Raw genomic sequence first — 14,626 nt, 5'->3', positions numbered from 1 at the left:
CCTTAGGATATTAGATATTTTTTGGTTAGTGCAAAATGAGGTTTTGATGTTATGTTTTTGTAGAATTTTACTAATTTTATCCGTGGTGCCTTTGATGTAAGGAAGGATGGTGGTGCCATTGTCCTGTTCTTGATCTTGTTTTTTGGGGGGTGTCTCTTTATTGATTAGGTTTGTTATTGTTTTCTCTTTGAATCCATTAGAAATTAGTACATCTTTGAGTTTGTTCAATTCAGTTTTTAAGTGCTCATGGTCAGCTAAGCGTTTGGTTCTGGTGATGAGAGTTTTGGCCACTGAGGTGATTTGTGCGGGGTGGTGGTGTGAGTGTGCATTTAGATAACGGTTGGTATGGGTTTTCTTTTGGTAGATAGTATGTCCTAGGCTGCCATTGGGTTTTTTATAGACCAGTACATCTAGAAAGGGAAGTTGATCATTGATTTCTGTTTCCATAGTAAACTGTATTTTGGGGTGTAGGCTGTTGAGATGAGTGAGGAAATTGTCTAGTTTTTCTTTGCCATGTGGCCAAATTACAAAGGTATCATCAACATATCTCAGCCAAAGTTTGGGTTTGTATTTGGCTTGCTCTAAAGCATTATTTTCGAAATATTCCATATAGAGAAAACAATAACAAACCTAATCAATAAAGAGACACCCCCCAAAAAACAAGATCAAGAACAGGACAATGGCACCACCATCCTTCCTTACATCAAAGGCACCACGGATAAAATTAGTAAAATTCTACAAAAACATAACATCAAAACCTCATTTTGCACTAACCAAAAAATATCTAATATCCTAAGGAGCCCCAAAGATAAAATCCAATTAGAATACCAAGGTATCTATGAAATCCCTTGCAAAACATGTGCAGCCACATACATTGGACAAACTAACCGAAGAGTGAGCCAGCGCATGGCAGAACATATGAATGCAGTCAAGAAACAGGAGAAGACCTCCTCCCTTGTCCAGCACATTAAAAGAACAGGGCACGAAATTGACTTTGAAAAAACTAAATTACTCCACAAAACAGAGAATTTATATAAAAGAATCTCTCTAGAAGCTATTGAAATTGAAAAAAGATCTTTTTGTTTAAATAAACGGGATGATACCTCACGTCTGCCAGAGATTTGGAAACCAGCCTTAAACAAAATAAAAACTTCATTATAATCAATATGTCAATCCTTTAATTATTATGATTTTAGAATTTTATATTTGGAAATCAGACTTAAACAAAACACTTCATAATCTTCATACCATTCCTTCTATAACCATGATTACACCAACCAATCAGATCACGGAAGCATAGTCACCCAATCTATTTGCTACATTCAAAGCAAATCTCCACCCCCACACTACATGCTAAGAAGGAATGTCAGTTGCTAATATTCATTTGCAAAAACACAGAGATTGGAACTCCAGCCTGATGATGGTAAATGTGATTTTACCGAAACGTCGCATAGACATGCAAAACATTACACAGGGCAAAACCCGAACTCAGAACAATCTACATATATATATATATACACATACATATATATATATATATATATATATATATATATATATATATATATATATATATATATATATATATAAGTTGTTTTTTTTATGTCGGATCACCCTGGTATATCAAAGGAACGTCAAAGCTCCTTTTTGCCTCTAGGCCCAACCCAGGGCCATTTCAAGGCAGTTAATTTATTCATAGCCGACAACTATGTATCACATGTTTTTTACCGAAATTTTAAAATTAAGGGAGACTAAGGCCAAAATGGTGCCATTCTAGTCTCCATTAATTTTTAAAATTTAACCAAAACATGTGATACATACATACATACATACATACATACATACATACATACATACATACACAGATTGTTCTGAGTTTGGGTTTTGCCCCGTGTAATCTGGGGTCGTTGATGCAGCTGAGGTATGCTGATTAGTTAATGGTTGTAGAGACCGATTAGGTCCCACAGAGTGGGCCTTCTCCGGGTCCCGTCAACTAAACAATGTCGGTTGGCGGGCCCCAGGGGAAGAGCCTTCTCTGTGGCGGCCCCAACCCTCTGGAACCAACTTCCCCCGGAGATTAGAACTGCCCCTACTCTCCTTGCCTTTCGTAAGCTCCTTAAGACCCACCTATGTCGTCAGGCATGGGGGAACTGAGACATCTCCCCCAGGCATATACAATTTATGAATGGTATGTGTGTATGTATGTGTGTTTAGAAAATGGGGTTTTTTAAACGTTTTTAGTAGAAATTTAGATTTGTTATAAATTGTTTTTCACTTTGTTGTGAGCCGCCCCGAGTCTGCGGAGAGGGGCGGCATACAAATCTAAATAAATAAAATAAATAAATAAATAAAAATGATTGACATACTGTCCAGTCCAAGTATGCCTTACATCCATTTAAATTTAACCTTTCTCCAAAGCATTGCATCCTTTGCAAAACTCAAAAGCTGGAAAAAGCCAAGCTTTCTGTGCAAGAGATGAACGCATGAATCATGTTGTGCCACATTTCCAAACGTTTGGGCACTTTTGTCCCTGCAACACATAAAAATTATCCTGTTTCATGCCCTGTGCACACTCCCGTTTTATTTTATGAGACACTTCCCACTTACAAATGTGATCTTCAAAACCTCGTTTGTCTAGGCTGGAGACATTCAGTAAATTATACTCTGTTTCAGGTGCACATCATATGTTATTAAACTTTTCAGACATGGAATCACCACACTGCCTTTTCCTTCTCATCATTTGTTAAGGCTACTACATCTCCTTCAGCTGTATCCATTCTGAAAAACAATGCAGGATTATTAACAATTGCTGGACTAGCCACACTGTCCATTACACATTTGTCTCTGCTATTACAATAGCTAACTTTTGCAACAGCTGCTGCTGTTTCTTTTCTTTGCAAACAGTTTTTTTCTTTAGATGAGTCTTATAACCACAGATGAAGTAGCGCCGTTACTGTTGATGTTCTGTCTCCGTAGAAAATTTTGCTGGGCTGTAATCCGATCTTTTTCTGATACTCTGGTCTTTAAAGACATCCTGTATGTGGCTTTTCTCTCTGTGGTCCTTGGGTCTGGAATTTATCCTTGTGGCTTTTTCTAAAATGGTGTTTGTTTTCTTCCGAAATCAAACAGGCTTTAAAGCCTTCCATTCTTTAAGTCCTGTTCCAATTTGCACTCAAAAAAATAGCTGAAACAATGTCCCACATTTCATCAAGACTATTTAATACCGACAGCACTTTCTTAGATTCAGGAATCTGCATGCCAACTCTAACAAATTAAGTTTGCATTCATAGCAAATGCTTCTCCGCGTTCCCTTACGGTGACAGTGTGACTCTGTACAATTGTCTTGATAATTGCACAATATTACACTCACACGCACACTTCTTAATTTCAGCCATTCCTCCTTTGTAGTTTTTAAATTGGCTACATTCAAGAATTGTTCATCTTCTAAATTTAGGATGATGTTGGCCAGGGCCTTATCAGGCTGCCTTGGATGTGCTGCTGTTAATGGCACCTGGGATGGAATAGCAACCACATCCCAGAGCTCCTTAGCTTTCAAGAAGTACAGTGGAACCCCGACATAAGAGCTGCTCTACTTAAGAGCAACTCGAGATAAGAGCTGGGAGGGGAGAGATATTTTTGTTCTACTTACAAGCCCAAATTCGAGATACAAGCGCCAAGGAGCTGTCTCCTGAAGCCAAACGCTAACTTCCGCGTTCGGCTTCAGGAGACAGCTGCGAAGCGGCGCGCATGTTTTAAAAGGTTGCAGCCGGCCTGGGGGGCTCGGGGGGGTGGTTGCAGCTTTCTTTCTTGCTCTTTTTCTTTCTCTCTTTTACCTTCCATTCCTCTATTTCTTCTTTTCTTTCTCCTTCCCACCTTCTTCCCTCCCTCCCTCCCTTCACTCATTCCTCTCTTAGTCTCCCCTTTCATAAGTTTCCTTGCTTCCTTCCTCTGTTCCTGTCCCTTCCCCCTTTCTTTCTTTCTTTCTTTCTTGCTTGCTTGCTTGCTTGCTTGCTTGCTTGCTTGCTTGCTCTTTTTCTTTCTCTCTTTTACCTTCCCTTCCTCTATTTCTTCTTTTCTTTCTCCTTCCCACCTTCTTCCCTCCCTCCCTCCCTTCACTCATTCCTCTCTTACTCTCCCCTTTCATAAGTTTCCTTGCTTCCTTCCTCTGTTCCTGTCCCTTCCCTCTTTCCTTCCTTCCTTCCCACCCTCCGTCCATTCATTCACCCATTCCTCTCTTGATCGCTTAAAGCCGGTCCCTGGTGCAAAAAGGGTTGGGGACCTCTGTCCTACAGGATTGGGTGGCAGAGAAGTTGAACATATGTAAATTTAAAAGTTTAAGAAAGTTTACAAGTTAAGTGAAAGAAACTTCATTATTCATTTATATGTACATGTACATTTCTTCATTAAAAACATGTCTTTCTGCATAATTTAGACTAACTTTGTGAGTTTTTTTGAGGGCTGGAACCAATTAAAATTATTTACATTAATTCCTATGGGGAAAAGTCGTTCGAGATAAGAGCTGCTCGACTTAAGAGCCCAGGTCCGGAACGAATTAAACTCGTATCTCGAGGTACCACTGTATTCCATTTTTTGCAGCCCAAATAATATCATTTTTCTAACCCAATGAAGGCAGTCTTGTTCTCTTTTACTTATAATACAGGTTGTCCTTCAGCTTAATTACAGTATTAGAGTTTGTAGCAATCCAACCAGCAGACAAGGAAATAATTCGGCAGGATTCATTTATATAAGAAATGTCTTTATATACAATAATATAAAGCACGAGGCGTATATACAATACCAATGCTGCAGAAGCCAGAAAGACAGAGGCTATATTGCAAGGGCAAAGCAATTCTTATTTACAAATCAGTCAAGCTAAGCCACGCCCAGGTTCCGACCCATCTGGGTTGCCAAAGGATCCTCATTGGTTGTGACCATATCTAGTTCAATTCATGAATTCTCATACTCCTTCCTTCACGAGGGAAAAAAAAGGTGGGTTAAAGGGGGAACTCCACCTCTGTGCCCGAAACAACCAATCACAGCGCAGATTACCTTAGGCAGGAGCCAGCTGTCACCAATTGATCAACGATAACAGTGTGTTTCTGGCCCACGGCCCGACCCACAACACCGGCGTCTAAATTTAAATACAGGCAGTCCTTGACAGTTACCGTTCAACTTTACAACGGCACAGAAAAAAAGCGACATATGACCGTCTTTTGACGTGATGACTTTCCTATTGTTATCGTACTTTCATACTGTGACCATGTTATCGAAATTCAGACACGGCCACGGGTTCAGACTTACGACCGTCACTGTGTCCCAAACTCACATGATCCCCTTTTGTGACATTTTTGACGATCGAAGTCAAGGGGGAAGGCCGATTTGCTTTACAACAGGGCTGCTTACTAGTCAATTATTATTATTATTGTTATTATTGTTGTTGTTGTTGTTATTTTATTTATTAGACTTGTATGCCGCCCATCCCCAAGGTCCCTGCAGTAATTCACTTAACAATGGGCAGAAGGAAGGTCGTAAAATGGTAGCAAACTTGCTTAACCCATGCCTCGCATAGCAACAGAAACATTGGGCTCAACTGTGCTCGTAAGTTAAGGACTCCTTGCAGGCTAACTCTGCCCGCTGTCAGGAGTTTGATTCTGACTTGGCTCAACGCTGACTCGACCTTCTGTCTTTCGGAGGTCGCTTAAATGAAGACCAGTATTATAATGGCCATTAGTCACACTTAAGGGCCATTGTAGCATCTCCCAATCACCTGACAGTCGGCAAAGGACTCACATTTACGACGGCCGCAATGTCTCGGGGGTCATGCAATCCTTTTGCAAACATCCGGCAATGGGGAAAGCCCAATTTCACTTCATCTCTGGCCAAGAATGGTGGTATAAATGGGGCAATGAATCTTTGGAGAGGAGCGGCATGAAAATCCAATCAATCAATCCATGAATCAATCAACCCTCAACCATCTTGCTTAGCAATGGAAGCTTGGGGGCTCCTTGGTGGACGTCAGTATGAATACAATAAATAAATAAATAAAGGATGGCCTAAAACGTCTGTTGGAGTTTGCAGCAATCCAACCAGCGCGAACGTCAATCATTCAGCAGGGATTCATTTATATAAGAAATATCTTTATATATAATAATATAAAGCAGGATGTGTTGATACAATCCCACGCAGGAGAAAGCCAGAATCGCAGAAGCAAAATAATAATAGGCCATATTGCAAGGACAAAGCAACTCTTATATAAAAAGCAGTCAAGCTAAACCATGCCCAAGCTCCGAGCCATTTCGGTCACCAAACAGTCCCCATTGGCTGACCTGTTACCATGTCTATTCCGAGCCATGAATTCTCATGCATGGACAAATTTGCTGATGGAATGGCGGAAGCGTGGAACCCACTTCCAGGGCCAGTCGCAACTCAATCGTCCCTGAGTTTAAAACCCACTTGGGATAAAACCCATGTCAGTTGTCCGACAAAAAGACGGGAAATTATAAATAATTGTTAAATAAACTAAAAAAGAAGGGTGAGGCTATGGCTACCTGGTGAGAGCCAAATAGCTCGAAATAGGTATACTAGTCTACCTTCATTTTTATTAGCAGCAATGTTACACGTATAGAATATAATTTGTTGTCTATAAAATTAACTGCCTGGATAGTCCCTTGAGAGGCCGAGAGGTAAAAAAGGAAGCAGTATGCTCCCTCCCGTATTTGGATAATTTGACAGAAAAAATTGTATGTGTGTGTGTGTAGCAACCGAAATCTCTTGTGCAGCAACCAAAATCTCGTGTGAACGTCCTCATGCCAGTGAGATTTGGGCAATTTTCGGCACTTTTTTTGTGTGCGTGCCTGGAAGCAAAAAAAATCACCCACAATTGCCCAAATCTCCCTTGCGTGAGCATGCTCATGTGAGATTTTAGCAATTTTCACATCTTTTTGTGAAAATTGGGTGATTTTTGCCCAAATCTCGCTCACCTGACAACGCTTGCGCACACGAGATTTGCACGATTTTCGCCTCTTTCTTTGCATCTGCACATGCACGGAAGCAAAAAAACCGGCAAAAAAAAATCACCGATATCTTGCCAGTTGTGTGTATTCAGAGCTCCAAACCTACTGGAGGCTGAAGTTATTGATTCGTGCTGATTTGACTACGAAGCCAATAATTTCAGCCTGATGATGGTGAATGTGATTGTGCCAAAACATCAGAAAGACACTCAAAATATTACACGGGGGAAAACCCGAATTCACAACAATCTACATACATATACCCGTGAAAATCTACGAAAACATACATATATATGTGTGTGTGTATATACACATACATAAATACATACATACATACATGCATATGCATACATACATATATATCCTCGGAGAAGGGCGGCATACAAGTCTAATAAATAATAATAATAATAATTATATATACAGTTTGTATGTATGTATGTATGTATGTATGTATGTATGTATGTATGTATATGGAAATGGCTTGAAATAGATCTATATTAGTCTCCCTTAATTTTCATTTTGGCAAAAATATGAAATTTTATATGAAAATATGAAACACACACACAAAAACATAGGGGTTTTTTCCGGTCGAAAGCGGCAATGAAGGATAAATTTGATGGCTTAATTTCCAGCATTTTGGGGGGGGGGCACTGCCAGCTTTATATGAGCCAATGAATGTCCCGACTGACTGGTATTAAGGGGGTGGCTTTGATTGTCAGAGTCCGCAGTACATTGGATGATGCCCAGGTTGACCCAGCCCAACCCATTGTTGGATAATTACGCCGAGTTTTACCGTAAGCTAAGAGCCATGTTTAAGGACCCTGTTTGGACAAAGAGGTGATTGAGAGATTTAAGAACATAAGAACCAGAAGAGCCATGCTGAATGGGGCCAAAGCCCATCATGTCCAACATTCTGTGGCCCACCAATTGTCCACAAGGGTCTTGAGCAGAAGGAAAAGGCAAGACCCTCCCTTTCCCTTGACCCCCAACAAATGGGACCCAAGAAAATCCTGCCTGCCTCAACCAACATAGAGGCGGCACATGGACATCCGTTTCAATAACCACCTATGATACACTTGGCATCCATGAATCTGTCTCATCCTGCCCTGAAGCTCTCCAGGCTGACAGCTGTCACGGCCTCTTCTGGAAGTGAATTCCATCAACCAAGGACCCTCTGAGTGAATAAATATTTCCCTTTATTTGTCCACACTTTCTTACCTCTCAGCTTTAGGAAGGGCCCCCTCGCCCTAGTATTGTGTGATGGAGAAAATATTTTTTCTCCACCCACCTTTTCTATCCCATGCATGATTTTATACACTTTGATCAAGTCCCCCCTTCAACGCTGTCTTTCAAGGCAGAAGAGACCAAGGCATTGCCACCTGGTTACATAAGGGAGGGGCTCCATTTCCTGAGATGTAGATATACTGTAGTACCATTGAGGAGTATGGTTATCAGTCAGTTACATCTCCACCTAATGGTGATTCTGTTTATCCCACCTTTTCCCAGTTTACCAAGAAATAGGTTGTGGTCTACTCTGTCGAATGCCTTACTGAAGTCATGTCCACATTTTGCTGGTCTACTAATTTAGTCACTTGGTGAAAGCGAGGCGTTGCAACCTGGTTTCATAAGGGAGGTTCTCCAGTTACTGGATCATTCTTGTTGCCCCTTTTTTGCATCTTTTCCAGTTCCTTCTTGAGGTGTGGTGATGACCAGAACTGTACATACTACTCCAAGTGTACATCGATTTGTACAGAGGCAATACAACGCTTGCCAACCTATTTTTGATTCCCTTCCTAATTGTGCCAAGCATGGAATTTGCTTTTATTTTTTACAGAGGTGACATCTTCATTGAGCTGTCTGCCAAAACCTCAAGATCCCTTTCTTGGGTTGTCTCAGAAAGCTTGGTCCCCATCAATTGGTAGATATAATTGGGGTTCTTTGCCCTCATATGCTCAGCGACCATATTGCTGACTTCTGGGGGGTCACTGAGGACCTGCCGTGGAATGAGGTGGCACTTATGGACCAGTTCACGAAAGGTTTTTGATCAGAGCTTCTGGCACGTGTTATGGTTGGATCATGGCCAACTCCTCCGGTGTGTATTGTGGTATACCATCCACCTCTCAGAGGTGTAGGAGGAGAACCTTCCCAGATCTACTCGACTCCTCAAATAACCACCATGGGTGTGACCTCTGAGGATTTCTGGAGTCAGGAACCGTCTCTGATGCTTGGGGTGTCCAACCTGTGGTAGCTGTTGTGATCGGCTCCTGGCCAGCTCCTCTGGTAACAGATTTTGTACCAGATGAGCCAGGTCCATCGGAGCATCAGAGACCTGTGTGGCTCTCGGAGGGTTCAGACATGAGAGGGAAGGAGAGATGGAAGCTGAAGGTGCAGGAGAAATAGAGGTGGAGGCCCCTGCAGTGCCTGTGGAACCTCCAGTTAGAGCCTTGTGTGGGTCGGATGAGGAAGGGGTGATTAATGACCTCATTCTCAACATCTGAGGGCAAAGGATGATGTGACAACAGGAGCAGCTATTTAGACCCAGGAGATCCTAATCCCAGCTGGAAGTAATTAGGGAATCCTTCATCAGGCTTAAAAAGGGGAGGTTAACTCTATGCAGGAGTTATCATTCGCGGTTTAACAGAGACAACGAAACAGATCCGGAGTTCCGTCTCTAAACCAATATCTTACATCTTTGGGAAACAAGTCAGTTTTTGGGACACTCGTGTTTCGAAAGACTGCAGCTCTTGAGCAAAAGAGCAAGTAGCTTTGTTGTATCCCAGTTTGGAGGCCTTCTTTATAAATCTTGTGGGGGTTGAGACATTCGTTATTGGCTTGGCAAATAACTCCGACCTTTTTGGTCAAAAGCAGATACTCTTCCACCATCATTGCGACTCTCAGCCAATTTGTGAAGTGATATATTTTGTGTTTTGGAAGCCTTCAGTCTCTGTGTGTGATTTTGTCTTTCCTTGCTGCTCATCCGGCTCGTCGGGCAGAACAGTAGCCGCCTAACCCATGTTCTTTACTGGCATTTCTTTTTCTTGGCACAGTTCCTGCCAACAAGATCTAATCTGCTCAAGAAAGGGGGAACGTTCCCTCTGGGTGCTGAGGAGCACGGAGACTTCGATGCTCTGAAGGCCACTTTCACCTCTGAGGCCATTCTCAAGTATCCTGATCCATTCCGGTCATTTGTGGTGGAGACGCATCAGATGTGGCTGTTGGGGTAGTGTTCCTAAAGGCCTATGCCCCTGCAGTACCTTATTCCAATGTGCTTATTATACCCGGAAGCTGTCAGCTCTGAAAAATAGTTATACTATATGGGATAAGGAGCTGTTGGTTGTTAAGGTCACCTTCAGGACATGGTGGCACTTTTGCAACTTGGAACAAGGACTATAAATACTTCACAGACTGGCAACATCCTGACATCCCACCATTAGCTGTAGGCAATTCAGTGACTCTCCCCCAACGACAAGACTGTCACAAAAGCTTGATAGCACTTAGATAGCAATAGCACTTAGACTTATATACCGCTTCGTAGTGCTTTACAGCCCTCTCTAAACAGTTTACAGAATCAGCCTCTTGTCCCCAATAATATGGGTCCTCATTTTACCTACCTCGGAAGGATGGAAGGCTGAGTCAACCTTGAGCCGGTGGTGAGATTTGAATTGCTGAACTGCAGCCAGCAGTCAGCAGAAGCAGCTTGCAGTACTGCACTGTAACCGTGGTGTTTTGCCTATCCCTGCCATGGACCATGCAGTTTCATCCGGTCTTTTATCAGACCTTGTTAGTCCCACTATGGTCCACATGGGCTGGCTTCACCACCACTGGGACCAGTAGCCCTCCAGGGAGAGGCGGAGTATGAAGTGAACAGCATCTGAAATTCACATCAATTGTGTGGCCAGTTTCAGTATCTGGTGGCATGGAAAGTTTATGGACCAGAGGACTTTACCTGAGTCAATGCTGCAGAGTTCCACATGCCTCGCCTATATTGAGTGATCCTTGTCAGTCTCAGGACATGACTGATTCTGAGCCAGGTCCCTCAGGTTATCCTGGGTTAGGGAGGCTGTCAGAGGGATTGGAAGCCGAGAGTGAGGAAGATAGTGATGGGGGAGTACCAGAGGGGGGCTGATGTGACAATGGGAAGTCAGTCCATCAGATATTGAAGGAAATGTGACAATGAGAAGTCGGCCCCTGTCAGACAGTGAGGAAAATGTGACAAGGGGCAGTCGGTCCATGTCGGATAGTGAGGGAAATGTGACAATGGGAAGTCGGTCCCTGTCAGATTGTGAGGGAAATGTGACAATGGGAAGTCGGTCCCTGTCAGATCGTGAGGGAAATGTGACAAAGAGCAGTCGGTCCCTGTCAGATTGTGAGGGAAATGTGACAATGGGAAGTCAGTCCCTGTCAGATTGTGAGGGAAATGTGACAATGGGAAGTCGGTCCCTGTCAGATCGTGAGGGAAATGTGACAAGGGGCAGTCGGTCCCTGTCAGATAGTGAGGGAAATGTGACAATGGGAAGTTGGTCCCTGTCAGATTGTGAGGGAAATGTGACAATGGGAAGTCGATCCCTGTCAGATAGTGAGGGAAATGTGACAATGGGAAGTCGATCCCTGTCAGATCGTGAGGGAAATGTGACAAGGGGAAGTCGGTCCCTGTCAGATCGTGAGGGAAATGTGACAAGGGGAAGTCGGTCCCTGTCAGATCGTGAGGAAAATGTGACAATGGGAAATCGGTCCCTGTCAGATAGTGAGGGAAATGTGACAAGGGGAAGACGCTCCCTGTCAGATAGTGAGGGAAATGTGACAAGGGGAAGTCGGTCCCTGTCAGACAGTGAGGGAAATGTGACAAGGGGAAGACGCTCCCTGTCAGATAGTGAGGGAAATGTATCAGGAGATGGTTAGATCCTAGATATCGAAGAACGGCAAAAAGAAGAGAAGAGATCCAAGGTTAAAAAGCATTAATCCACATGAATCGCTCTGTGGATTGTAAGATGTCATTTCCCGGTTAGAGCAGGAAGTGAAGGCAGAGTCTGACACTGTTGTTGAAAGAGAATGGCGGAGATTTGTGGCGTTCCTGATTTGTGGCCCAGATTTCCTTCACAAGGCACACCTGGGGATGGAGTTTAAAGGAGAGGCAGTTGGGAGGGGCGTTTGAGTGAAAAACGTATGCCGTGCCATCCGAAATGAGACAGAAGCTGCATGATTGAATTGAATGTGAAGCCCGGTAAGCCGAAGAACTTAAAAGTGGTGATTTATCTCCAAGCCAGCTGAGAATGGAATGTTAGGAACACTTCCTAGAACAGTTAGAATTATTTCAAGCCGAGACAGTTTGCTTCAGTCTTTATGCTTTGCATTTTAATTTGAAAATCTAATCTGGTGTGAACTTAAGTAAAAGAGACTATTATTCCAAGGAGTGGATTTTTGAGAATCTTGGAAAAAAATACTGGAACTGTGCCTAGAACAGTCTGGTCCACAACTTCCACACCCAGTTTCTGCAATGTCCCTGTCCATGTGGTTCTGGGGGAAGAGGCCCTACAGGAGGGACAGTGTCATGCCCCCATTGGTGTCTGAATCTGAGACAGAAGACAGACAGCTGACAGAGAGCGGAAGAGTGGCTCCATTTGCTATGGAGGAAACTGAGGAAGAGAAATGTCAGGCTGGGCAGAGGGGAGAGGTAGAACGAGGGAGAGGGGTTTTCAGATGAAGACCAAGGCCCACCCCCTCCTCATCTGAGAGCACTCAGGGAAGGATGCAGAAGAGAACAACGTGGGTTGTGTGGAAAGGGCTCCGATTCCCTTCACAAGGCACACCTGGGGATGGAGTTTAAAGGAGGGGCAGTTGAAAGGGGTGTTTGTCGAGAACAAACACTCGATTTATCTAGTGTTGAGAATGGCGCCTGCATTCCTGGCATTCTTCCTGACTGTTTGAATTATTGCCGTGCTCCCACTGCTTATCTTGTCTTGCTGGAATTATTGCCACGAATTCTTTGCTCATCATCTTGGCCTGGTGGGTTGGTTGATTTGAAGTTATTCTGCTTAAAGCGTTCAGGCTGAAGTATCTGCAGACAGAAGCTGCTGCAGGTTTGAGAGTCTTGAAGAGCTTTTCTCCAGGCTGGAGAGCAAAAGGAACGTTGGAGACAAAGTTGGTGCCAATAAAAGGACTCGTACCGGTTTGCTGGCTGTGTTGCCTTTGTGTCAACACAGCTGGCATGAATGAAGAAGGATACATTTCAGCTCCCAGAATCCTCCAGCCAGTATATTTTAAGAGGGGCAGGGCTTTAACTGCCCTTGCTGGCTGGGGATTCTGGGAATTGAAGTCCACCCCTCTTAAAGTAGCTGAGCTTGAACAACACCTGTTTAATTGGATCTTTTTGGCTCCTTTCTCCCACACTCTGTAGCACTTGGAAAGGGCAGAGGGAGGGAATGGACATGGGGGAGAGTTTGGGGATTGTGTCCCCAATTTTGCCAATATCTTGTAGGATCTCCTGCACTGCGGTGGAGTGGGACTGGACGCCCCCCCACCCAATTGTTAAACCCCCTCCCTTGCAAAGAAGCTATGCAAAACCAGCCAGAGGGTTCACTTAGCCCACCCACCCCTGCCCGGTGATGAAAGTCACTTTTGTGGACCCTCTCGTGGCAGTGCCTCATGGATTGTGTTGCTCGTGAGATCCCAGCGTCCCCAGAGCAGCTTTGGCTACCTGGGGTGCACAAGGGGTAGGGGGCCCTCGCCAGGATCGACCCCTGCCCAAGCCCCACGGAGAAGCAGGCTGCCTCCCAAAAAGCAAGTCGACCATCCAACGGTTCCTCTGGAACGGGCTGGGCAGGGGTCTTCTCTGTGGGGCGCCGAGATCAGGTAGGATGGTGAGGGACACCTTGGCAAAACGCAGCGGCCGGGCACGAGCTGCTTTGAGCACGGCAGATTTGTCAGATGAACGTAGCAGGCGGAAGAGCAGCGGGCGTGGCTTGGTGGTCAAATCCTGCCCGCAGACTCTCCGGGCACTCTCGATCTCCAATGCCGGCATTCCCGGGGGCCAGCCCAACACTTCCGGCAGGATTGTTCGGAGGAAAGAGACCGGGTCGCCTCCTTCCACTCCCTCGGGCAAACCCAAGAGGCGCAGGTTGAGACGGCGGGAGCGGGTCTCCAGAACACGGCAGCGAGTCTCCAGGCGCCGGGCGTACTTGGCCAGCTGGCGGTTCTCAAAGCGCAGAGTTGCCAGCTCTGGCCCCCAGCTGCGTGCCTCCTGCTCCAGCCGCCAGACATGGTTCTGAAGTCCGGACAGGTCCTGGCAGAGGCTGTTGACATCAGCAGCTAGGCGGCCAAGTTGTTTGGAGAGAAAGGGCTGCGTGACCCCCGACTCAGCCCAGCGGGCACAGTGGCAGGGCTGGGCCGCTTTGAGGGGCCTCTTCTTCACCTCTGGAGCTGAATTTGGAGCCGGGGGGCTCCCTTTGTCTCCGCCTGAGAAAGGGAAAGGGGAGAGAATCGGCATAAAACCCTGCCCTTTGTCAATTGACTTCATCAATCAATCAATCCATCAACTTTAATAGAGTTGTAATAGAAGACAGATACCTGATTACACATATAATTACAGCTGCAAGATTAATATAGGCACAACTATGGAA

At 44.6% G+C, this 14,626-nt stretch overlaps 1 protein-coding gene across 1 annotated transcript in view; it reads right to left on the bottom strand.

Moving 5' to 3' along the window:
* Positions 1 to 4,735: 4,735 nt before the first annotated feature.
* LOC139153212 (uncharacterized) overlaps positions 4,736 to 14,626 on the bottom strand; it is a 46,370-nt gene continuing 36,479 nt past the window's right edge. The window contains exon 24 of the mRNA XM_070726854.1: positions 4,736 to 14,462. Within this exon, the coding sequence (XP_070582955.1) occupies positions 13,651 to 14,462 (812 nt within the window). The 3' untranslated portion in view covers positions 4,736 to 13,650. The remainder of the gene's footprint in view (positions 14,463 to 14,626) is intronic.

Source organism: Erythrolamprus reginae, chromosome Z (assembly GCF_031021105.1).
Source record: "Erythrolamprus reginae isolate rEryReg1 chromosome Z, rEryReg1.hap1, whole genome shotgun sequence".
NCBI lineage: Eukaryota > Metazoa > Chordata > Lepidosauria > Squamata > Dipsadidae > Erythrolamprus > Erythrolamprus reginae.
The sequence above is the reverse complement of the archived record's forward strand: the minus strand, read 5'-3'. Positions and strand labels throughout refer to the sequence as shown.